At 41.8% G+C, this 26941-nt stretch overlaps 1 protein-coding gene across 1 annotated transcript in view; it reads left to right on the top strand.

Annotated features, from left to right (window-relative positions):
• The window catches only part of TNR (tenascin R), a 262076-nt gene that overhangs the window by 182172 nt on the left and 52963 nt on the right, over nt 1-26941 (top strand). Inside the window, exons 9-11 of the mRNA XM_042465868.1 lie at nt 20068-20157; nt 24382-24645; nt 25498-25764. Coding sequence (XP_042321802.1) covers nt 20068-20157; nt 24382-24645; nt 25498-25764 — 621 coding nt within the window. The remainder of the gene's footprint in view (nt 1-20067; nt 20158-24381; nt 24646-25497; nt 25765-26941) is intronic.

Here is a 26941-nt window from a genome sequence, read left to right on the forward strand (position 1 = left end):
GTAAGAAACGCGGGCATTGCTAAATTGTTGCAAGGGAAGGTCCTGGGTAACATTAAAACCAAGCAGGAAATGTAGAGAGGAAACAGTAACGGGCACGTTGTATTGCGATTGTTAATGTGCATGAGGCTGGCTCTCCAGCTGTTTACGGGCTTGTCATGACAGGACCTCCCTTTCAACCGGAAGTGTTTAAGGTCGCAAACCCATGCAGGGGCAACCACTGAGCATGTGCGAGGCGGCCGATACGAATACGGCAATTCCTCATGTTGAGCACCGGGTGACAAAAACATTCTGCACTGAATGCACTTCGCGCGACTGCGATCATTGGCCAATTTGCTCAACATGCCAATGCGGAAGGACTCCCAGGTATGATGGTTATTGTGCGAATAACGCGAATTGAATCGCACCAGTGCAGAAGACCCCAGTTGCACACTCATCTGATAATGGCTACAGTTGGCAGTTTGGATTTAGCTACCAAAGGAAACAAGGCTTTGAGTTTAACAGCTGTCGTGATAAAAATGAGGACCAGTGATAGGAACTAATTAAACTCAGTTAGATAAAGGGACAACCTACATTTAATTTTAACTTCTTGATTTGAATTATGTTTAGAATTTCACTATTAACCAGTGAACGTTAGATAAATAAACTAGTTAGTTAATGAGGCAACTTTTTTTAATGCCAATGATTTCACCTTCCCAGCTGTTTTTTATCTAAAGCCTAGTTCTCTTGGCTTTTTGAAAATGCCCTTTTTGTTAGCTCCTCAGTTACCTGTACTGTAGGTCACAACTTTGAAACTATTGTCAGTGCAAGTATTATTTTTTTTCATATTTAAGATGCAACTACGTCGGACCTTCTTATACACGGATTTTTTATACACGGATTTAAAGCTACCAGGTTTTGAAAATGTTCCAAAAAAGTATATAAATTTACCTTGATGTTCCATTTTTTATTAGGGCACACCATTTTGCTATTTCATTATACTTAATGGGATTAGCATACACGGATTTTGTTATACACGGGGGATCTTGGAACCAAACCCCAGCGTATAAAAGATCCCCCTGTAGTAAAATTCCAAGGTTAAAAGATTTTGGACCCATACGTAATAAGGGCAGCTGATGAAGGCATCCAGACTGGCCGCCCGTTTTGTACATGAGCACCCAATAGAGATACCTCATCTTTCGAAGAAGAGATGAGCCCTTAAACTCAGGATTTGCTGGACTTCTATGGGAATAAGTTAAATAAACAAAATGGAGGGAGGGGATGTGGTATAGGGAGGAGAAAGGAATTCAGTTTTCAGAGGCCATTTTTAAGACAAACAGCTGACTGCCTGGGTTCAGGGGTCACACTTTGTGGTACAGAAATGGTTTCACAGCAAGAAAGGGATTTCAAAGGGGTGCTGGAAATGAATTTAAAAAAAATCTGTGCAGTTGTTTCCTTCTTCTCCTAAGCTCAAGGGCAGAAATAAAAAGAGATAGGAGCAAAATCACAGAAGATTATTTGAAGGCATATTTCAAAACAATTCCAATGATGAGCAAAATTCCAAACTTTCATCTTGATTTTATGTCCATATTATTTGTATATTAATTTTCTTTTATAGTATTGTTTTAACCTTGTTATGGTTTATTTTTATATTTTATTGTTTGTGGTTTTAGACTGTGCGCTGTAGGCAGGCTTGTTTTTATTTTTGTTGTTGTTTTCCTCCTTGTAAACGCGCTATGTAAAGCCTATGGTGCTATATACATAAATGTAATAATAATAATAATAAATAATAATCATAATAAATGGGAGTGTCTTAAGAAACTAGGTGATGACAAAGAACTTTCAACTGAGCTAAGATTTAAAGGCAAGTACAAAAATGGGGGGAAGGGAATATCATCAAAGGGAGATCACACAACTGCCGGCATATGTAGGGTGAAGGAAGCTGACTTAGCAAAAAGAAGAGAAGGAAAATGTAGATCCACTGCATGGGAAGATGGCAAATGTTAACAGGGGACAGGGAAAAGGCGCAGAATTACTCAACACCTTCTTTGCCTCAATCTCTCTTGAAAGGGAACGGTGTTCCTCCTGGGGAAAATGTGAGCCGATGATGAAGTGGGAAAATGCAGCACAAATAGGTAAGATGGTAAAGGATACCTGGCTAATCTAAATTAATTCAATTTCCGGATCGATTAATTACAGCCAGGACAGAAGTAATCTCGGCCACTGGAATAACCTTCAGAATTCCTTGAGAACGGAGAAATGCCAGCAGGCTGGAGGAGGGAAATGTTGTCCCCATCTTCAAAAAAGAAGGGGATAACGAAGACCCAAATAATTACCCGTCAGCCTGACATCAGTACCAGGTTCTAGAGGAGATCAAAACAGATAATCAGTAAGCACTTAGAAAGAATTCTGGGATTGAACATTAGTGAGCATGGTTTCTCAAAATCAAGCTTGCCAGACTACCTTATCTCTAATCTTATCATAGATCATAGCTCATGACTTTGGAAGAAGCAACTTGTGCCTGATTTCAGGCTGGACCCTGCCTTGTGCCAAATACTGCATTACTGAAACCCTGCTGTATTTGACTACTGTTAGGTCAATCACCTCAGAAGTGTTCGACATTGGCACCTCTGTTTGAACCTAGTTTTTGTTTGTTTTTGTCACTGCGCACACCTGCAGTACACACGAGGAGAACCATCATCTATGCCCTCTCAAGCCCTCCCTAAAGTTACTATAAGCCAGGGGATGTAGCGTCGGGGGGGGGCGTTCTTGGGGTCCGGACCCCCCCCCCCCCTTCCACTAGAAAAAGAGCATGGTGGGTGCTGCTGCGCCACTGCACCCACAGCCCTATTATACATGGTGGCACTGTATGTCTGGAAACCCCCCTTGCCTAAAATCCTGGCTTACGTCCCTGTATAGAGCTGACACTATTACCAATGTAGTACAGAATAGATATCAAATCAATTTGCCCAGTGTAACCAGCTATATGAACCAATGATTCCAAGCCGTTTATAATAATAGGACTAACGAACACACTGGGTTTACCTGCTTGTTTAACCTAATATAGAAGACTTACCTTCGCATCCCCCCTCCCAAAGGTAGATACCACCTGGTTCCACCAACCATACCAACTGACCCACCGACGCGGCAACATGTAATCAGTCATGACAGTCTCATACGGTAGTGATCGAACTCGCATAGTATCCATCAAGCAGTACACCTGGTCCAACAACCATATCAGCAGGTGTCTACACAAAGCATCAGATGACCCAGGTGTCTCTATCAAACATATATCAGAGTGTAGCATTATATGATATAACCCTTACTTTATACTCTTGTGTCACATCCCACAGGCCAATAGTCATATAAGAAAAAAAACACCTTAAGGAAAGCCATCATGAACAATACTATAACTTTCCAACTGTAAAACCATACATGGTATTAATCGATTCCGATACAGCACAGTTGGGATCATACATAGACTACACCAATGATACATACACATAGGTCCCCAGCACCACCAAAACATCATGGCAAAGATGTAACCCCAATACCTGGCACATCCTCAGTTCTGACCTTGGGGGTCTGTAGAACCCCACAGATGGACATCTGCTGTTGTTTCTTCCCCCCCACACTTTAATTTTTTACCCAGATGCACTCAACCTGGCATTCTAGGATTTTTTAAGTCATGGATCTCCTATGTACATCTGTCTTTGACGATATATTATGCTGCCTTCCTGCTCTTTCTTGTTTGGTCCTATTTACTATTAAACATGTTTTATACACCCCTCTGATTGTCTACATTACAATCATAAGATTTCATCCCAACACCAGGTTGCAGAGATACTTCTATTATATTATATGTGCTTAGGAGCTTAGGAGTTCAAATTCATATCTTGTTGTATTTCAGGTCCTACTGTGTATTTAGTAGTTGTAGGAGGGACATCTAAGGACCATGGGCATTGCCCCTTAGAAAGTGTTGGCTGAGACAAGAAGTCAGTGACGGTGGTGTTCCAACCAGCTGTGGTCCACACTCCTCACACCACCTTAAGTGAAGCCCACTGGCTAGGCAAGAGATTGTGATGCATTATTCTGTTGTGCCCTGAATGAAAGCAACATGCATGCATGAGCACACGGCAACCAACAACGGTTGCGTTTGCGCTGCCTCCTACGAGTTGCGTGGTCCATTATGTGAGTTTGGGAAAATTATCAGTGTTGTAACTCTGACGAGAACCATTCTCACATATTGGCTGCCCAAAGTACAAACAATAGATCACATATACCATTAATCATTTCATGGGTCTTCTTTAATTAAGTAATGAAAGACCTTGTTGCTCCATTAAACTTAGAACGTGTCTGTAGCCGCAGTTAAGAAGATTTCAAGACAACCAATGGCTTAGCGAACGAAACAAACTTAAAGGTTTTGGTATAGGAACTGCCATGGCTAAGATGAGGAAAATTTGCTCTGGGGTGCTATAGCTAAACTAAACTGGTGACAGAGATGAGGTCAGAAGAGGCATCCCGGAGAGCATCAGTTATACATCACAGAGGGGGTCAAGATGAAAACAGAGACAAGGGAGGAAGGCAAACTTTGGGTACCATTACTAGACAAGGCCAAACTATAAAAACTGCTGGCCGTCGGGTCACTCCGTGGAGGTATGCTGGTTTAAATTGATGTGTTGGCGTTCCCTAGCAGTCCTGCGAAGCTACACTACCCAAAAGCCATGCTGGATGCGTGGACTTTGGCATGGCTTCTGGACTTTATGGTATTACAATGCAGCATGTTAAAAACAAGCATACCTTCCAAAGTTGGACCCAAAGCCAAGCATTTATTTTGTCCCTGTTCGTATTGGGGGACCTACTAGTATCAACTCAGACTCTAATCTAACCCTGTATTACATACCTACTGTGAATTTCAACGAGCTCTGTCACATTCCAGCACCACATCAGTTTTTTGTGGTTTTCAGGCTAGTGTGGACATTTTCTTGAAGAATTATTGCTCACATTTCACCATGCCTGTGGCCGGCATCTTCAGAGTGGTGTGGCAGGAAGTGTGTGTGGGTATGGTGTGTGTATTAGTGTGAACCTTGGTTGGGAGGAAAGTGATTTACATGTTAATCTGTGTACAGTGGTAACCCCGGGATACGAATTACCCCAGCTTACGAAATTTTTCGTGGATACGACAAAAATTCCCATAGGGATTTATTTGTTCGGCTTACGATAAGGTTTTTTCGGGTTACGGGTTACGCAAAATACCTTCCCTCGTGCGGGCTACTTTCGCCACCGGAGGGCAAGCAGCAGAGCTTACTTTTTTCCATTAGCCGCCTATGGCACATTCAGGTTACGGAAGTTTTTTCACGAAATTAGCCGCGTGAAATAACGAATTTAATTTCGTAACCCCGATGAGGTTGGGATGGGTACCCACTGTATCTGTGTCTGCTTGTTGAATGGGCAAGGCCTCAGGGTAGGACGGATCTGATGCACAGATGGGATGTGTACATCCATTGTCTATAGGGGAAAGCCCCTGATCCTAGAAGGTGTTCATTTGATATGTATTGAGGCTTGATTTTGGTGTTCTTCACAGACTGCGTATGCCAACACACCTTGTTTACTCTTAATACAACACCCAAACACCACCCAACTTCCATGGCCACCCCCCTCTGAAGCATGCCAGCCACAGATGCAATCGCAATGTAAGACTACCTGAGCACGGCCACATAGCCTGGAAAACCTACAGAACCTATTAGTACTGCATGCTCTGAGACATTCTAAAGAAGTCTACTTTCAGGCCAAGAGGCCCGAGTTCAATAATGCTTTCTTCCAAGCATGCATAGGTTTGCAGCCTATTGCTAGAGTCAAAGACAAAGAAAGCAGGGATCAAAGGTGAAAACATTTTCCATTCTCTTCTTAACCTCTTCTGAAAGCTGCTGTTTGAAGAGATTTCATGGTTGGGTTTGTGCTACAAAGGAGCATGAAACAGGTTTTCCTTAATTCTACCAGCAAGGACATTCTGCCCTGGGAGGATTTATCTTTAGTGTCTGCTTTGTCGGCCTTCTGAAGTACAGCTTGCACCTCTGCTGCCTGTTTTCATGTCCAGTTAGAGCCTTTTGACTGGGTCCCCAACAGCAGCAAGATGCCCAGTTCTGCTATGAGCCAGGCAGCTGTTTATGAGATGGGAATCTTTAGAAGAGCTTCACACCCATTTAAACTAACAGTCAAGGCAGAGGTTTCTTACTCCTTTTATACCTAACTATTCTATGCAGCCATAGTGTGGTCTTAATACAGTTTATCCTCCACATTCTCAGTGGTTAGGGGTTCAGGAGCCCTGCAAAAGTGGAAAAATGATGAATATCCACAGCACCCTCCTTCCTCAGGAGGATCCTCTTGGGGATGGTGAGAGGAGATGAGGGGTGCATCTGTCCCTGCCTCTTCCCTTGGCCCTCCTTTTCAGGGTTGCCAATTTCCAGGGAATTCCCCAGAAACAAGAGAATTAAAAACCTTTCCATTTAATTTCCTTGTTTGTCAAATTTCCGGGGAGATTCCAGGGAATTCAACCTTCCCGCCCAAAATACCTCCCATTCCCATCCAAACATACCTTTCCTGCCCAAACATACCTCCCGTCCTAGAAGTCCTGCTCCCTTTAGGCCTTCCCATAGTGCCTTGTGGGCCCCCAACCAAGAGGTCCCACCCCAACCTGGATGTCCACCCCCTTCCAGGGAATTTGGTGGGATTCTGGGGAACCAATCCGGGGATGGCAGGGAATATCTTCAAGGGTGATTGGCAACACTGCTTCTTTGCTGCCTCTTTTTCCATGCCTGCTACCCTTCGCTGCCTCTTCCTTTATCCCTCTCTTGATGTCTCTTCTTCATGCCTGCTAACCTTCCTTGCCTCTTCCTTTACTCACCCACTCTCCCTCACTGCCTTCTTTTGTGCCCACTAGCCTTCGCTGCTTCTTCTATTTCCCCCTCCCTCTTTCGTTGTCTCTTTCTATGCCTGACTATTCATCCTCCCTTCCTCTTTCTCCCCGGCCAAAGGCACACATGGAGGAAGAGAGCCCACTTTCTCTATCTTTAGTTTGCTTTTGTCCCTTCTTACCCCCTCTGCGATTAAACTTACCATAAATCAAATCCACAAATGTTAAACCCGCAAATGAAGAGGGACATTGTATTTAGCAACCAGATTTTTTGGATTCCTTTCCATTGAGACCTGCAGGGAGTCCCATTCAACAACAGATTCTGTCAGAGGCCACCATATTTTGTGTACTGGGAGTTGGGGATGAGGGCACAACTCAGCCAGTAGGAGGTGTTTTAAGACCCATTGATTGTAATGTACAGTAAGTGTTGGTACAAATGTAAATCTCTAATTGAAGTCAGTAGCATTCAAGTGCTTAGTGTTGGCTGGAAGTCTTTATAAGTGTTCTGGTTGTATTAAATTACACTGCATGGTACTTGTCAATATATTGCATTATTGGGTACCATGAAGTAGAGGACTGTTTGGTCAAACCAAGTGTCCATCTACTCCAATAATGAACACCAGTAATGAACACCAGGGCTTCCAAATGGGTATTGCATCTCCCAGAATCATCATTGGCAATGCTGACTAGGTCTGCTGGGAACTATATACCTCCCCCACCCCCCAAAAAATCTGGAGGTCCACAGTGGATGCCACCACAAAATGACCTAGTCTAACATTGGTTTTTCTCCAGTAAGAACCAGCCAACTCTAGCTCTAGAAAGTTTCTAAACAGGGCATGGAAGCACTAGCCTATTGTTTGTTCCCAGCATCCAGTGTGTATTATTTTAGAAAGTGGAGTATCAAGTCCCTGTTTCTGTTCTGCCCTTTTTCCTGTGGAAACTAAACCCTTGCAGCAGAGCAAATTCACTCATCTGCTTTGCTCTTAGATTTAGTATGAGGACATTACTAGGTAAACATTATTGTAATTGATTGGTCAACCCAATCCCCTTAATGTTTTCCCATTTAAAGCGGTGTAAGTCCCCCTACAAATCAGTTGGAATGATTATCAGATAAGCATGAATAAGACTGCAGATGAAACTAAGATTAAACTTTAGTATCCAAGAAATTATCACCTTTGTTCTGACACTGGAAAATGAAATAAAACAAAAACATATTTTTCTTAAGATACCAGCAATTCAGATCAAGCGATAGCTCATTTTCAAGTAAACACACGCAGGATTTGTCTGGAAGGAGGATAGGTGTTTTAGAGGTTTCAGTTTTCAATTTGTCTGGGGAAAAAAGACTCCAAAGAGAACTCTTCCAAGTGAAGTATTTATTGTGGATGAGGCATACTCTCACTTGTGTATTTAATCAGTGCTTCCCTATACACTGTTCCATGGTTTCCTCTATGCAGAAAATCATTTTTAAAAAATTAAAAGAAGGGGGGAAGGGTGAAATACTAGTGGAAACTCTACAAGTATAGTATGATCTTTCCCATTTCTTTTCCTTCTTAAGGAATCCCCTGATGATTCCTGACCAAGTAATTATTTCCTTTTTCTGCTGCTGCTAATCTGATTGTCCTCCCCCAATTATTTTCAAGAAGGAAGGAAGGAGGATACACTCACTTCCAAACCTTTTCTTGCTGTTCTTGAAGCATCTCCAAGTGAGACAGCAGGAAGCCCCAAGGCTCACTTTGAAACAAACAAACAAACAAACAAAAAAGAAATTGATACTTTGAACTGCATTTTCATCCCTATCCAGTTCACTTTTGGTACTAGAGATTATCAGGGAGAATGCTGTAATTCAAAGTATGGCCACAGAGCAAAGCAAGGTGAGAGTAGGAGCAGAGTAAAAAACTGCATACATATAGGGTTGCCATATTCCAGTCCCTCATATCTGGGCATCTAATTTGCATATTATGCAAATAATTTTAATTATTCATATTATTCATTTTCATTCTGATTATGCAAATTCAACATATTAATCATTCCACTTTTTCTACCATTATGTTTCAACATCAGTACTGAGTGCTCTTTTCCCCCTTCCCCCCCCCCCCCCCCCACCTGCCAGAGAATAAAGGGGCTTCCCTTTACTCTCTGGAGGCTGTTTGGAAGCAAAGTTTCACCATGCTGCCCAGCGCTACAGTCAAGCCACCAACACAATCATCACACAACACAAGGCCTCTCTACTGGTTTTTCTTCCTTTCCTGCCTTCTGGGCCTGTCATGGGGGAAGGAGGAATGGAATGGAAGAATGAAGTGGCAATGCAACACCTAGGATGAGGCTCCCACCAGTGCCAGTCTTCTTGCATAGTTTCCTACTTCATCTCCACTGCCACATTTTAACCTACCCATTGTCCTGCAAGGAAGGAAAAATTGAGGTTTACTGGTTCAACTGGCCCAGCCAGTGGGGACATTTTTTGATCTCCTGAATCTGGGATTTTCCAGGTTTTCTGGGACAAATGGCCACCCTACATGCACGCAGCTCCTGGGCCTCTTTATCAGTTTAAAAACACAAAGGCAGAACTATCCTGATCAATGGCCCACAGGCACAATAGGGAAGGGAAGACAAAGAGGAGAATGTTCCTTGCTCACACAACTCCATGTGGTGGTGACTTATAGCTTCTGTGGCCCTGGGGTGCTGAATCTTGCTCTGGATTGTTAGCTCAAATGTTAAAAGAGTAATCCACATGTTGAGCTTGATGCCCAGAATTATTGTTGTTGTTGTTGTTATTTCTTCTTACCCACCTCTCCCCATGGATCCAGACAGGGAACAACAACAATTAACAGACACACATCAAAGCACATCAATTTAAATACACATCAACTTAAAATGATATGCGTACAGTTTAAACGGAGAAGATGTACACATATTAAAACAATCCACATTTAAAATTCACAATTTAAAAATCATCTGGTTTCTAGGTCACACAATATATATAGCCAAGTCCTTTCCAGGCTAACATTCTATGAAGATACCAGCCACAGATGCTGGCGAAATGTCAGGAAGAAACTCTGCTAGAACATGGCCACATAGCCCAAAAAACCCACAAAAAACTATAAAAACATCTGGGTAAATCTGCCGGCACTGGTCCTTAATGCTGTTTTGAAGTTAGTACCTTGATAGGGCCTTGATAAATGATCATCCCATGACACAAGACATATGGTGAGAACGTTTAACCATTTCTTCCCTCACTGTAGTCCTGACTCCCACATGTTGCTGTTTAGCATGGCTGGGATTTTCTCATTTCACATCTATCTATCTATCTATCTATCTATCTATCTATCTATCTATCATCTATCTATCTCTCCTTTATTCCAAGTGTTGCCATACAGTTACCACAGTTTCTACATTTCATAATCATTTATTTCCCCCATTTTCACAGTTTGCAACTTTTCTTGCCTTGCAGCATGCAGAGCAATGATTGTCAAGGCACCGCTCACGGGGTATTTTTTGTGCCCTGCCAAAGGTCCCCTCGCTCCTACTCAATTTGAAAGAAATCACCAAAAATGGCAAATTTCCTTTCCTCGTGCCTCAGAGGTTGAAGGAAAAATTCCCTATTTCCCTTCTGCAGGTTACAGACAAAGGGGCCCCCAAGCGGCAGTGTGCCAAGATGGCACCCGCGGCACACGGTAGGACTTAGGAGCATGCAAATGCTCCACCCTACCAAGTCCTACTTTCTGCCCCAGGGTCCCTAAAGGCCTAGATATAGACCTGACTGTATTGAAAGAGGAATTTTTATCATCCTGGATCTCACAGCTCCAAGAAATTGCCAACATCTGTTCAATGAGGAAATAAATAAGCTCAAAGTGTTCCAACAAAAAGAGCCACTGGTATCCGCTTTGATCCAATAATGATAATAGGTGATAGATTGGCTGGAAATTAACTAAATTGCTGTCTCCCCTGATGAGCCAGAAACCACAGGGCATGCCTCCTGAAGGCAACTGAATACTTATAGCTCTGTGGCACGCAGGGAGAAGCTGGGTTTTTTTCATTAATTATTGAGTGTTTCATTTATGCCTCATAAATAAGAAACTCAAATGAAAATGTTAGATGTCAAATCAGTTTGATAACAAATAAAGCTATCCCGGATGTTCTTTCTTCCTCTAAATTTTAGCTTTATAAAAGGCAATTGCAAAAAGAAATTGTAATAGCCAAGAAAAGGCAATTATGTGTTCCAAAAATAATCTGGCTTTAAAATGGATAAAATGATCCAAAAGAATCAACAACTCTCTGACATTTTAATTATAATTTCTTAAAATCTGTGAATGATAAGATGCAGCAATTCAAGAGCAGGCTGTCAAAACAGTCATTTTAACAAGCATTTTAAAGTAGCTATGCTTAGGCCATCTTCCAAAGCTTTATTAAATGCAGTTTATAAAGCCATGGACATATATGCTTTCTTGTACCCTCCCCTCTTCTCTGTGCATAATGACTTTTCTGCAAAGATTGTGGCTAGTGTTCAGCTGGTGCTATTTGTTAACATGCAAACCAGGGAACTGTGGCTTTAATACTGCTTAACAAATCAGAGAAATGAGCCACCATGATATTCTTCTTAAGCACTTTAAGTGTTCAAGGAATTCAAACAGGAATGCAAGAATCTTCATTCCAAAACCAGGGTGCAAAGAGTATGACTCAAGAATAATTAATGACTGTGTTATTAAAACTTGGAAAACTTGAATGTGATTACTGCTTGAGATAGACAACGGTTTTTAACTGTGAATGAATGTTGGAATGATAGAAAAACTGTTGCCTGTGGACTGTGCAGTTTACGTTTGTTCCATTCTTGTCACTGCTACAACATTGTTTTAGCAGTGAAAGTCTGTTACACTCATTGCGAGGCTTCTAAAGCATCTTATTAAGTCCCATTTCCCAGTTCTTCCACCCTCTACTCATTACGTTTTGTGGCATGGCCTCCTCATCCTTTCCCTGTAAATCACTAGCAAATAAAGTAGACTGGGGGAAGTTGAATGGGCAGTGGTGAGACATCCTAACAGTTACTGTTTTTGTTCACTGCCCTCAAGTCAAACTCAACTCATGGTAACTCTATGGATGAGACATTTCTAATACCCCCTATCAATTGAGCAATAAAGTTAGAACTGTCCAAGCCATCATGTTCCTTATCGCTATATATGGATGTAACAGCTAAATAGTGAAAAAAGCAGATAAAAAGAAAACCAACACATTTGAGATGTGGAGCTGGAGAAGAGTGCTGAGAATATCATGGGCAGCCAAAAAGACAAACAAATGAGTCCTTGAACAGATCAAGCCAGAAATACCCCCAGAGTCCAAGATGATTAAATTGAGGCTGTTGTACTTGAGGAGGCACTACTCATTAGAAAAGACAATGCTGGGAAAGGTTGAGGGGAGAAGACCAAGAGGAAGACCGCACATTAGATGGCCAGACTCAATTAGGGAGGACACAGGCATGAGTCTGCAGGAAATGAGCAGAACAGTGGAGGACAGAGAGTCTTGAAGGGGTCTCATCCACAGGGTCACTATGAGTCAACTCAAGGGCAGCTAACAACAAATCTGCTCTGCTCAACTCAGGTTCTGCAGGCTCAAACCTGCCACCTCTCTAATTGCATTCAATCATCTGGTATGCAGGCTTCCTGACTTTCTACTGACCTCTACCTTTCCCAACTTTATTGTCTTTTCCAACAATTCATGCCTTGTCAAAGTACAACAGCTTCAATTTAGCCCTGGTTTCCAGGGAGAGTTTGAGACTGATCTGTTCTAGAATGCATTTGTTTGTCTTCTTAGCCATCCACAGTATCTTCAGCACTCTTCTCCAGCACCACATTTGAAATGAACTGATTTTCATTCTATCAGCTTTCATCACTTCCCAGCTCTCACGTCCGTAGTTGATGATGGGAAATATGATAGCTTGGATGATCCTCACTTTTCTGTTTAGAGTTATGTTTACACTTTAAGATCTTGTCCAGTTGTTTAATAACTGCCCTTCTCAATCTTTGGCCCTGTGCAGTCCAGCCATTAAGACTGGCCTGGGGGCGGAGTCGGAGCATCATGTCCAGATGATGCATGCCCTGACTCCACTCCCAGGGCACCATGATGCCATGCGCCACTCTACACAGCATGCATCATGGTGCTCCTCTGGTGCTGTGTCCACATGCCACAGCACCAAAGGAGTGCCTTCAAGCCATGGCACTGGGGCTATCGTGCCCTTTCCAGGAAACAAAAAGGAGCTGCTTTTTGCGGCTCCTTTTTGTGTCCTGGAAAGGCTGGATCAGGGCTGTGGTGTGTGGCTGCTGCAGCCTGATCTGACATACCGTGAAAACAGATGCAGGCCACCCCTTAGGGGAGGTCTGCACAGCCCCAAAGTCTTCTTCTGGTTTCTTGATTGCAATCTCCCTTCTAATCAATCCAAGGTTTGATTATTTCAATTTTATCTTAATAATAATAAAATATTTATTTGTGTCCCGCCTCTCCCTTTTGAATATCGGGGTAACAGCAAGAATAAAACAAATACAGAAAATAATGACAAGAGAAATCACTTCAACCCGCCTCTCTTCAATCCCTTTTTCTAAGATGAATTCTTGTAGATCTTCATAGTCATTATTTTTGTTTTCTTAATATTTAACATTAAGCCTACTTCGACACTTTCCTCCTTCACCCTCTTCAGTAATTGCTCCAGGTCTTTGTTGGTTTCTGCTGGTAGAATTGTGTCTTCTTCATATCTTGCATTATTAATTCAATCTTCCTCCAATCTGAAACATTGGCAATAATCTTTGAGAACTCCTGGAGAACAGGAGAAGTCCTAGAAGACTGGAGGAGGGCATCTTCAAAAAGGGGAAAAAATTATCATCCAGTTAGTCTGACATCTATACCAGGAAAGATTCTGGAGCAGATAATTAAACAGACAGTCTGCGAGTATCTAGAAGGCAATTCCATAATCAAAAAAAAAGTCAACATGGGTTTCAGAGAAAGAAGTCATGCCAAACAAATCTAATCTCTTTTTTTAAAATATAAAATTACCAGCTTGGTAGATGAAGGGAATGCTGTAGATATAGTATATCTTGATTTCAGTAAGGCCTTTGACAGAGTTCCCCATGACATTCTTGCAAACAAGCTAGTGAAATGTGGGCTTGACAAAGTAACTGTTACATGGATTTGTAATTGGTTGACTGGCCAAAGCCAAAGAGTGCTCAACAATGGCTCCTTTTCATCCTGGAGAGAAGTGACCAGTGGGGTCCCACAGGGCTCTGTCCTGGGGCCAGTGCTATTCAACATCTTTATTAATGACTTGGATGACAGAATTGAGGGCATACTTATCAAATTTGCAGATGACACCAAACTAGGAGGATTATCTAATACCCCAGAGGACAGAATAGATTAGAAAGCTGGGCCAAAGCTAACAAAATGAATTTCAACATGGAGAAATATAAGGTACTGCACTTAGGGCGGAAAAATGAAATGTACAGATATAGGATAGGGGACACCTGGCTGAACAAGACTACACGTGAAAGGGCTCTAGGAGCCCAAGTAGACCACAAGATGAACATGAGTCACCAAAATTTAAAAAGGATGTGGAAAAACTGGAGCATGTCCAAAGGAGGGCGACTAAAATGGTGAAGGGTCTGGAAACTATGCCCTATGAGGAACGCCTTAGGGAGCTGGGAATGTTTAGCCTGGAGAAGAGAAGGTTAAGGGGTGATATGATAGCCCTGTTTAAATACTTGAAGGGATGTCATATTGAAGAGGGAAGTAGCTTGTTTTCTACTGCTGCAAAGAACAGGACCCAGAACAATGGATGCAAGCTCCAGAAAAAGAGATTCCGCGTAAACATTAGGAAGAACTTCCTGATAGTAAGGGCTGTTCGACAGTGGAACAACCTTCCTTGGAGTGTAGTGGAGTCTCTTTCCCTGGAGGGCTTTAAACAGAGGCTGGATGGCCATCTGTCGGGGATGCTTTGAGATTTCCTGGAGAGCAGGGGGTTGAACTGGATGGCCCTTGTGGTTTCTTCCAACTCTACAGTTCTATGATTCACTTCTCCTGCTTCTGAATCTAAGTCTGCTTTGCGTGTAATATTTTCTGCATACGTGTTGAATAAATAGGGTGATAGCATACAGCCATGCCTTACCTCTTTCTCCCTATTCATTTCTGATGGCAACCTCTTTTCCTGAGGGCAGGTTACACATCAGGACAATCAGATGTTCTGGTACTCCCATTTCTGTGAAAGCATTCCATAGCTTTTCATGATCTATGCAGTAAAGGTTGTGCTGTAGTCAATAAAGCACATGCAGAATTTTTCTTCCCCCCCCCCCGCCCCCCCAATGCATTCCATTATCCATTTTATGTTTGCAGTGTGATTCCTTGTGCCTCTTCTTTCCCTGAATCCAGCTTGTACTTCTGGGATTTCTCGCTTCATATATGGCAGGAGTCTTTGCTGCAGAATTGTTGTATGTGGAAATAGTGCAATGGTCCTATATTTACTTTCATTTCTTATGTATAGGAATGTATATTGATCGCTTCAAATCTGTGGGCCACTGCTTTGTTTTCCATATTTGTTGGCAGATTTTAGAATTGAACTTGATTGTGGTGACTGTAACAATTCTACTGGTATCTATTTGTTCCTGGTGATTTATTCATCCCAGTTGTTTTGATTGCAGCTTTCATTTGACTTTCAAGAATTTGGGGTTCATCTTCATAAGATTCTTCTTCCCGTTTGTCATTTATATTTTTGCATTTATATATATCTCTAGTGCATATTGTTTCCATTTTTTTTTTATTTCAGCTTGATCTTATATTATTCCCCTTCTGATCATAGATTGTAGCAGTTCTATTGGTATGCCATTTGATCCAGGAGATTTACTCTTCCTGATTACTGCTGAGTGCAGTTTTCACTTCACTTTCCAGAGATTGGGATTCAGCTTCCTAAGATTCTTCTACCTACATGTCATTTATCCCTTTACATTTTTATACAGCTCTTCTGTGTATTGTTTTCATATTTTTTATATTATTTCATCATGGTCAATAGAAATTGACCTTCCGTAAGGGATGCATTGACGATGTCTCTCAGAAATATCCTCAAGGCATCTCCGCCCTGGATGGCCAGCCATGAAAGCCAAGGATCAAGAGGGCATGCTGTCTCCTTCACACTGCCAAGCAGTTTGTCTACGTCTTTGGTACTCACAAGCTCAAACTGAACCAGTATAATCTCATCCACGGAGTTGCTGGACACCTCATCAGTTGATTCTGCTAAAACACCGGCATCCAAGTCGGCTCTTATGTGAGATATTTTATCTGCAAATAGTTATTAAATGCATCACAGCAGGCTGTGGTCAGGTCAGGTAATGGGTTCTGCACATATGGGATCTGAGTCAGTTCCCTTACCACCTTAAACAGTTCAGCTGGACGAGAATTTCCAGACACAATACATGCAGAGGAGGAGGATTTTATTAGTTGGAGGCAGACATTTATTTTATTTTGTTGGAGGAGACATTTTATGGCTAACAGCAAGAAGGGACTTGATGCTATTTCTTCAACTGTCACAACTACCAGTTCTGCCCTTCAGAAGCAGAAGCTCTTTTTTCATGTCACCTCCACCCTGGCAGCTAATAAGCAACAAGCCATCTGCTGCCTAGTCCGTCTGATGACACTTTGCTAACATACTATTTTGATATCAGTCGCATGGAGAAATGCAGTTATTTGATCATATTTGTTAAAGAAGTCACCATTAAAAGCTTTTCTCTGCCTTTAGCTGACTGCCTTCATTTAATACCACTATCCTATTGCATTACTATGTAATTATTACATTTATATCCTATTCTTCCTCGCAGGACCTTTTGATAGTGCATATGAGTCTGCTCACATTATATGTATGCCACATCCCTGTGGCTTAGTTAAACTGAGAGAGAGTGACTTGCACAAGCTCACCCACTGAGCCTCACAGATGAATGGGGATTTGAATGTGACCCTCATGTCCACTTAGTTCAAGGGATTAAGCCTTACTGAATACAAGTATTTACTTCTAAATAAACATGCCTAGTATCAGCCTGTAAAAATCAAACAAATATTCGAGGATGGGGAAAGAGAGCCATCTGCTTTCACTTTGAAAAATTATTTTACCATGTTTGTTAAATAAATCACTGCTGACACTTTCCTTCATCTTACATTCAGATGCGTTAATATAATGCATATTATTCATTGTTTCTATTTATAAAAGTATTATTCAGACTAACCTACACACAAGACTTCTGATCCTGACTTTTGACATGTATTGCAGATTTTTATCCATCAACCCTTCCCGCCTACTTTTGAATGAGCCCCCAAAGCAGTCCCTAAAATTATAGAATCATAAAATCATCAAGTTGGAAGAGACCACAAGGTCCATCCCCATTCTGCCATACAGGAACTCAAAATCAAAACATCACCAACAGATGGCCATCCAGCCTCTGCTTAAAGGCCTCCAGAACAGGAGACTCCACCACTCTCCAAGGGAGTTTGTTCTCCTGTCAAACAGCCCTTACTGTCAGGAAGATCCTCCTAATGTTTAGGTGGAATCTCTTTTCCTGCTGGAGCTTGCATCCATTGTTCTGTGTCTATTCTCTGTGGATCACCAGAAAACAAGCTTGTTGCTGTATCCTCAGTATTGGATGAATTTTCTGCTATAATAGAAAGCTATAGAAAGTTGGAGTCACCATGGTCAATATGGTCAATAAGAAAATAGTTTTAGAGTGAGGCCTAGCGAACTAGAGCAAAGGAGTAGAAAGTGCATCTTGACCTGGTAGGAAGCTGGCACCAGCGAGCAGACATAGCACACAACTTAGATAACAGAGGCATCTGTGGAAGGCTAAAGGAAGGCTACTGAATACCTAAGAGAGGGGTAAAGAGTAAAGAATGCAATTTTAATGTATGCATGTATCTCTGTTCTGATTGTAAAAATTCTGTATGTTTAGATTTTAAATTAGCCAATAAGGTGTATTGAAGAAGCTGCTTTGTCTAAAATAGTATAAAAAGAGCCATTTTGTTTCATTTCTTTGCCTCAGACTCTGGATTGCTAATTCCACTGAGGACATTATTCTTTTACCGGTGTTAAGAATAAACTTTGGAATTTTCAGCATTCTGGATCCTCTGTTGATTCCTGTTTCGTCAAGACCTGTGGCTTTGTGAGAGAAGGTCCCAGGTTCCTAAGAGTTCCCGTGTTTTTATTATAAAATTGAGATTTTTCTATTTCAATATGACACCCATTCGAATACTTTAACAGGGCAATCATATCACCTCTTAATCATCTCTTCTCCAGGTTAAACATACCCAGCTCCCTAACTCTCCTCATAAGGCATGATTTTGTTCACACACACCCCTCTGGACATGCTCTAGTTTCTCAATTGTGGAGCCCAGAACTAGACACAGTGAGGCTTAACCAAAGCTGAACAGAGTGGCACTATTACTTCCCTTGATCTAGATACTATACTTCTATTGATGCAGCCTAGAATATTTGTGGTCATTATTTTTGTTTTCGTAATATTTAACATTAAGCCTAGTTTGGCACTTTCCTCTTTCGCCCTCTTCAGTAATTGCTCCAGATCTTTGTTGGTTTGGGCTGGTAGTATTGTGCCAACTGCATATCTTAGGTTGTTAATGTTCCTACCTCCGATCATCACTCCTCCTGCCTCTAAGCCTGCTATGTGTATAATATTTTCTGCATACAGGTTGAATAAATAGGGTGATAGTATGAAACCATGCCTGACTCCTTTTCCATTTGGGAACCATTCTGTTTCTTTGTAATCAGTTCTAATGACAGTCTCTTGTCCTGAGTGCAGATTACCATCAGGACAATCAAGTGTAGTGGTAACCCATTTCTTTGAGAGCGTTCCATAGCTTTCCATGATCTATGAAGTCAAAAAGCTTTACTGTACTCACTGAAGCACATGCAGATTTTCTTTTGGAATTCTTGTATGCTCCATTATCCATTGTATGTTTGTTTGCAGTGTGATTCCTGGTGCCTCTTTCTTTTCTTTTCTTTTCTTTTTTCATTTTTAAAATTTTATTTCTCTGATACAATATACAATTCAGTTTGTTCCATCCACCAGTTGTTATTATTTTACATTACATTTTTCCCTAACAAACTCAGATTGAGTCATTTTAATCCCAAAATGTATTTGATTCAGTTATTTTTAAATATGTCTATTTTTCCCCATTTTGTTTTATATTGTTGACTTGTTTTCCCATTGATAACCATCATTAGTTTGTCCATTAATGTTAATTCATTCCCTTTTATTTTCTAATCTTCCATTGAAGGGATATCCTTTTTTCCCCAGTATCTTGCGTAAATTATGCATGTCACTGTGACCATGTATCATAGTGCATTTGTTTCTTCTGGACTGAAATCTTTTAGTTCACCTGTTATACAGTGGACCCTTGCCTTATGCAGGGGATCCATTCCGGACCCCCCGCGTAAGGCAAATTCCACCTATGCTGGAGCCCCATTCAAGTGGGCAGCAGCACAGCGGCGCACACACGCCATGGGCGCAGGCCCATTCATACTCCATCTTCAGTATGACATCCTTTCAAATATTTAAAGTAGGTTATCATATCACCTTTTCTTTGGGCTAAACATACCCAGCTCTCTAAGTTTTTCTTCATAGGATATGGTTTCCATACCTTTTAACATTTTGGTCTTCCCCTATGAAAACATTCCAGCTTGTCAACATCCTTTTTGTGGAGCTCAGAACTGGACACAATATTCCAGGTGAGGCCTGACCAAAGCAGAATAGAGTGGTACTATTAATTCCCACAATCTAAACACTATACCTCTATTGATACAGCCTTGAATTGCATTGGCTTCTTTAGTTGTGGCATCACACTGTTTACTTATGTTCAACTTGTGGTCTACTAGGACATGTAGATCCCTTTCACGTGTCCTGTTGTCAAGCCAGGAGTCTCCTATTCTATCCTATACTTGTGCATCTTATATTTGTGCATACCTGGTTTTGTTTTTGCTGCAAGAATGGAGCTTCTTCATCTTTTGTTCCCTATTATGTAATTTAGTATTTTCCTGTCTTTTACACTGACAAGTACCTCTTTCAACTTTTGATTTCTAAAATACAGAGTACATAACGCAGCATTATTGGTTATCATAATGAATTTTCCATGACATATTGTCTGTCCATATGCAGATCTGATACCAGGTACTGAATATGGAGTTGGGATTTCAGCTGTAATGGATGGCAAGCAAAGTGTTCCAGCTACTATGAATGCAAGGACAGGTGAGTGACACATATATTCAAAGTACCCCTGCAGCAAAATCTTTGCTATCATTTGGAGTTCCAGCCAGCTGTCCCCATTTCCCAACATAGTACACACAACTCTGAAGGGGTGGCCTGAAGCCTCCCCTGTTACCGCCAGATCAGGGCCATGGCAACCACATGCCACAGCCCTGATCTGGCCTTTGCAGGGCGCAAAAAAGAGCTGCTTTTTGTGGCTCCTTTTTGCGCCCTGCAAAGGGTGCAATAACTATTTTGCTACACCTTGGCTACACTCTTTTGGTGCTGCATTGTATGTACATAGCACTGGGGGAGGGCTGTGATGCCACATGCCGTTCATCATGTAGACGCTACACCCCAACGCCAGCCCCAACTGTCTGGTCTGTACAGCCCCATACTCCCTACCACCCCCATTTTTGCCTTTTGATACTCTGCCCACCTGAACATGTTCAGTCCTTATTAGACTGCTTAGGTTGTCCCCCACTCCCTCACACAGACATAGTTTTTCTCTTCCTTTTTTGTTTGTCTGTTGTGTTTCTATTTAAAATATGTACCTCTACAAGTTTTTGGGTTTCTTGAAACCTGATACCTCCCTTCTTGTGCATGAATAGTATCTTTTGGCTCCCCTTGGATTTACACTTGGCAAACTGACTTCCCTGTTTGTTGATATGGTAGCCTGTCACTGAGAGAGTCCAAGTGGAATAAAATGGGCTGTGTAACAGGCTTTGACAAGCAATGAAAATAAATGCTACAGTGATGTCACATGGATCTTGCCCAGAAGTTCATATCATTAAGACCAAACTGTCATGCCTTCAGCAAGAAGCAGACTTGCTTCCCATTTAAGAGCTTCAATTTAAAGGAATGCACCCCAAGAGGTAGATGTGTGTACAGCAAATCACATCAGGATGAATTAAAGATAGTGGAGTCTTCCTCTTCTTTTCTGCATTGAATGTGGACTAATTGAAATTCACAGAGGTCCAAATGCTGTTGTTGTTTTTCTAAAAACCTGGACTTGTGGATATTTAAACACTGGAATAGACTAGAATTTTCAGTTTCCTAAGCCTAAATACCCCAAAGTCACCAGATCGTGTCTGATACTGGAAGCTAAGCAGAATCATCTCTGGTTAGTAGCTGGATAAATACTAGTTGCTGCAGGCTATATTTCAAAGGAAGGAACTGGCAAACACCTCTGAGTATTCTGTTCCTAAGAAAGCCTTATGAAATTAATGGGATTGCCATAAATTGACAGGCAACTTAGAATCATAGAATCAGAATCATAGAATTGGAAGAGACCACAAGGGCCATCCAGTCCAAACCTCTGCCATGCACCCCCTGCTAACTTAAAGGCACATAAAACTCACAGAGGACTTTATCACATTGGGGAAAATCAGGGGATTCAAAATACATTATCCAGAGAAAGTTGCGTGATTGTGGCTAAAATTATCACATGACGTCATGATTAGGGAGGCCTTATCCCAGAATAATCAAGGAATAACTATCAACAAAGCATTCACAGGGAATCCCCATGAATGATTTGTTGCTTGTTATTCCCTGGATAAGCCCTCTCTAATCACAATGTGTGTGACAATCTTAGCCACAATCACACAACTTTCCCTGGATAATGCCTTTTGAATCCCCCAATTTTCCTCCATGGGATTAGATCCAGAGAGAGAAGCAGGCTAGACCTGAACAATGGAAAACAACTCGCTTAGTAAAAATGATAATGATAATGAAGCAGAGTAATGAGGGTGCCTTAATTCTTACTCACTTGTACCTCTTTCCTATGTGCTTCTGGAGCTTATTCCAAGACAGAGACAATGAAAGAAATCTAAGAGCTCCTTAGGCTTAGTTTAGTGACCATAAGCAGGACTTTGTCATTATGGGAAGCACAATGTTTTGTATGCTGCTAGCAAAGCATTCTAGATTTGATACAGGCTAAATTGTAAAAAGCAGGGATCAAGGCTTCCCTAATGACAACAGTTTGCAGCTGGAATAGAAGATCAGTCCCTTGGCAGGGATTAAATTAGGATGCCAAGAGGCCCTGCTCTGCTTATGTACTTGTAAATCATGGTGCACTCATGTGCCAGGACCTATTTTTAATCAGTTTGGACTTTGCATTGGAGCCTTCTTCTCTGCATTGCAGAAAATTGCAAATGTGTTTATTTTAAAAACAAAACATTATGCACCAAAATTAGAAGGCTAATTGTCAGGATCTCAAGGATTCTCAGGCACACCTAAGGGCTCCAGCAAGAAAAGAATCATCATGACATCTTGTTTCCAATTTAGGAGGGCCTGCTAGAGTTTTAGTAAAATTTATTTTTGAGCCACCTGTGCTCCAGGTGGATAGCTGATTTTTAACACACACCATATACTGAACTAAGCAAAAGTCTGAATGTTGGCAATATGGGCTCACATGTAAGGAGTATTTTAACTGGCTCTCCTCTTGCTCTCCCTGTTTTATATAAACAGCAGCAGGTGCTCTACTGTTTGTTTGCTTATATTCCATCCTATACCATATTATCTCAGGATGAGAGACAGTAAAACAGTTTAAACAATATGAAACAGTAAGAAAATATTGAAACAGAGTAAAAGCACATTAAAAAATCTGACAAGTAAGAAGAAGACAGTTAAAATCAGGGAAAATGGTTTCCTCAGTGCAAAAGTTCTTATCTTCTGCATCCTATTTGCTCACTTCTTTGTGAAACCAGGGCAAACAGGAAAGAGTAGCTGTGTCAAAACCTCTGTTGTTGTGGTTCACAATGGTGAAAGAACTCTTAGATTTCTTTCTTTGCCTCCGTCTTGGAATAAACTGCAGAAGCACATTGGATAGAGGCACAGGTGAGTAAGAAAGCTCTTTTAAGGCCTCCATTACTGAATATAACATGAGCGGGAATAGGGTTGAAAAGATCAATCCAGCATCATTGTCAATAGAGAAAATCTGTCAGCTTTTATAGCCACATTAGCATGCTGGCATTTTGCACAGGAAGAAGTATTTACAGCCAGCATTTAAACAAAAATGCAAATAGCATTTGCCTTTATGTGATATTTGTACAGTGATTACAACTGCAAATACCAAATCTTAAAATTCTGGGGTATTGATTCTTAGAACACATTGCTCAATCAAATCGATTTGTTTTCTGTTTTAGCTTTCAGTGATCACTCTGAAGCTGCACTGGTATCATTAAACTTGCTAAGTCTATTCTTTTAAGGGCCTGTAACTGACAGAACTCAGTTCCATTTCAAGAGGAAGAAGGACTAACTAAGGAGATACAAGAGTCCAGTTGCATACTCCCATGAGCTTCATGTCTTCATAGTGATATATACTGACCTATGAAGGGCTATTTATCAGCAGAGGTTCCTGAACACATGGAGATGCCAACTAGCCAACACCTCTTATCTCAGTCAGCTCCAGCTGCTTCTCAGCAGTTGCTGGTGTTGCCAAACTGCCATTACATAGAGCATAACACAGCCTTCAGGTGAAAAATCTTAGAGCCTTATCGCATTATTAAACAAACTTGGTAGGCAAATGAAAAGATGCGTCTTTTTTCCTTCTGCATGACCCTCATTCTCTTCAGGTTGTAAAAGCATTGGAAAGCACCGTAAAAGGGTCATTTCTGCCAAGTGGGTTGTTTCAATTTGGCAAATGGGGCACTTTTACGACACTTTTTCAAAAAAAAAAAACCCCATGGTTTTACAACTAGAAGAGAGCGAAAGAGAACAATGTCATGCAGAGGGAGGGGGGGAAAGACATGCCATTTCATTTAGCTCTCAAATTTGTTTAATGATGCTATTAGTCTCTAAAACACCACTAGAGAACAATTGTTCACAGTTGTGTTATTTTTGTATTGTTTATTACTTTGTGGAAAGAGAGTGCTGTTGGTTTTTCCACATCAGGGTCCAAACTTCTCCCTCTGAGAGAGGGAGCAACAGCAGAAATGGTTACCAGGATTTTAAATGTATGGGCCAGTAAATCCACATTTTACTGGGGCAGAGTTGTACCTCTGTAATACTATAAACATAGAGACATTTCTACCTTACTTCTCAGCCAAGTTGTTTCAAAGGGAAATTCTCTTCTTGATCCTCAAAAACCTCTTCTTGATCCAAGAAGAATCCATTGTTTCTTTTGGTTGATTGGTTTAGATAAAAGTCTAAACACAGACATACATGAGCCAAGTTGTTCACCACTGTTACAATGTTCCCTCTTAAAATCTCCCTCTGCTGCCACAGAGCTCGACAGCCCTCATGAACTCATAGTGACAGCATCCACGGAGACATCCATTTCTGTGTCCTGGACGAAAGCCAAGGGCCCCATTGATCACTATCGAGTCACCATCATCCCTGCTTCAGGAATGGCATCTGAGGTTACCGTTGCCAAGGACAAGTCTGAGCTTACACTGTCAGACTTGGAACCCGGGACTGAATATACTATCTCTGTCACTGCTGAGAGAGGCCGTCAGCAAAGCCTTGAGATCACAGTGGATGCCTTTACAGGTACTGTGGGTTGTCTCAGGTTACTTGAAGGTCTGGTGCTGCTCTCTCCTGGTTAACTAACGGCCACACTAGACAGGACATGGGAAATATTTTATTAGAGTCCTCATTTAAAGCAGACACAAACACATACATTTAAGTCCATCTGGTTGCTTTGAAGATCAGGGAAGTGATGCTCTGTAAGAGGTTGTTTAAGCCATGATACAAGGAAGACAGATGCTGCATCATTTTCTAATTCTGCTAGCATCATGAATGAAAAACAGTTTCTGATATGCATGTGTGTGGCTGAGACTTAGGAAGGAGTGGAGGAGGGAAGCATTAAATGCCTTTCCCCACAGCACCAGTCTCAAAATCTCCAAAGCAGTCAGTAAAATAAAAATCACAGGAGATTTGACACACAGGCTTCCCAGGACACATCTGATTTGCCCACAGGGTAGGTAAGTATGAAATTTCATAAATGCCACGTGCAGATGCAGTGTAAGTGATACTATGTGCTCTGGCAGTCTTGATTGTAAGATCCTTCTACCCCCCCCCCTCCCCTTGCCTCATCTTACTACTCCTTAGGATCTGCAAGGGAGGAGGAGCAGGCTCTCTTTTGTAGGTCAGGGGGATGGAATTCAGTAGCAGGACCGTGCTTCCGTTCTAGAGAGAGATACTGGAACTTAGTAGCACTTGTCACATTTCATAGCTGGCTCCCTTTTCTTTCATCTTTCCTAACAAGAGGTCAGATTAGACCCTGAGCACTTTGCAAATACTGTACTCAGGTGTGCACTCCTCACTTGCACTCTATGGTTGAAAAAGACCTGACCTGTCTTTCCCAGGTTTGCAGCTCTCTTTCTGCATTCTTATTTTCAGGGTTCCGACCAATCACGCAGCTTCACTTTTCTCATGTGACTTCCTCCAGTGTGAACATCACTTGGAGTGATCCCTCTCCTCCAGCAGATAAGCTGATCCTGAACTACACCCCGAGAGACAAAGAGGAAACCAAGCAAGTGATGCTGGATCCTACCAAGAGACATGCCGCCTTGATGGGCCTGCAACCCTCCACAGAGTACATTGTCTCCTTGGTGGCTGTGCATGGCCCTGTCAGCTCTGAGCCCATCATTGGCTCCGTCACAACAGGTAACAGGAGAAGGAAGGGCTCTCTCTGTTTCCATGGTGGTTTACTGTCCATGTTCTCACTCCATGAACCCAAAACACTAAAAATAGGGAACAAAAAATGCTAGTTAAAGCTAGCTGCTGAAACCCAGACTTTTTGTTTGTTTGTTTGACTTCATTCAGTCAAACCAACCACAAATTAATTTATAAATATTCTGAGAAACCTGGAATATGAAGTGTTTCTTTGTCTGTGAGTAAATGAAAGAGGAGATATCCATTTCCAAGGAGGGCAAAACTCTTTGCAGGAAAGTGAAGTCATAAAAGGTATAATAAATACTTTCTTTTCAGCAATGACACCCCACATTAATATGCAATCAGTGTTCTGACAGTAGAGGATTCAGTGTGTGTAGGTAATGTGCAATACTGTAATTGTTTAATGTTTTAGCGGGGATCATGCAGGTTTACAGATGTTACTGAAATACACCTTACAGCATTCCTGGTCATTGGCTGGGCCTCCTGGGAACAGCGTGTGGATACCTTCACAACTGTCCTGGACTGCAGCCAGCACACACACAAACCAACGCTGATAGTGATGGCTCAGCAAGAGAGCTAACTAGGAGCTGGGAAACAGACCTTTCTAGAGTCCAAGAGAAGCAAGTCACAAACAAAGCCAAGGTCAGGATACCAGAGGTCACGGAAGTCAGTTCGGGCCAGGGCCAGGGCAGCCAGAAGGTAGCAATAGTCCAGTTTGTTCCAAAGTCGTAGATACAAGACAGACAAGGGTTCAGGAAACAAGGAGCCAGTGCTGACAGCAATCACAATGAAGGATTCTGCAATAATTGCTGTCAAAGGGTCGGTGTTCCCCAGCTGCTTAAATGAGAGACGCCCTCCCTTGTGCCAGCTGTGGCTTATCAGCAGCTTGCCTCTCTGCAAGCCTCCTGGATCGACGCACACAAGAACTCTCAGCTCTCCTCTGCCTAAAGGAAGGAACCTCCAGGCTTGGCTCTTCCACAGAGTCACCACTAGGCTGCTGAGCCTCAGGAGGGATCTCCACAGAACTAGGCCCTGGCTGAGCTTCAACCCCTGGGGCTGGGAGATCAAGGCTGGGGTCTGGCAGGGCAGGACTGGGACCTGGTATAGCCTCCATTATTATTATTATTATTATTATTATTATTATTATTATTATTATTATTATTATTAT

The sequence above is a fragment of the Sceloporus undulatus genome, chromosome 4 (assembly GCF_019175285.1).
Source record: "Sceloporus undulatus isolate JIND9_A2432 ecotype Alabama chromosome 4, SceUnd_v1.1, whole genome shotgun sequence".
Taxonomy (NCBI): Eukaryota; Metazoa; Chordata; class Lepidosauria; order Squamata; family Phrynosomatidae; genus Sceloporus; species Sceloporus undulatus.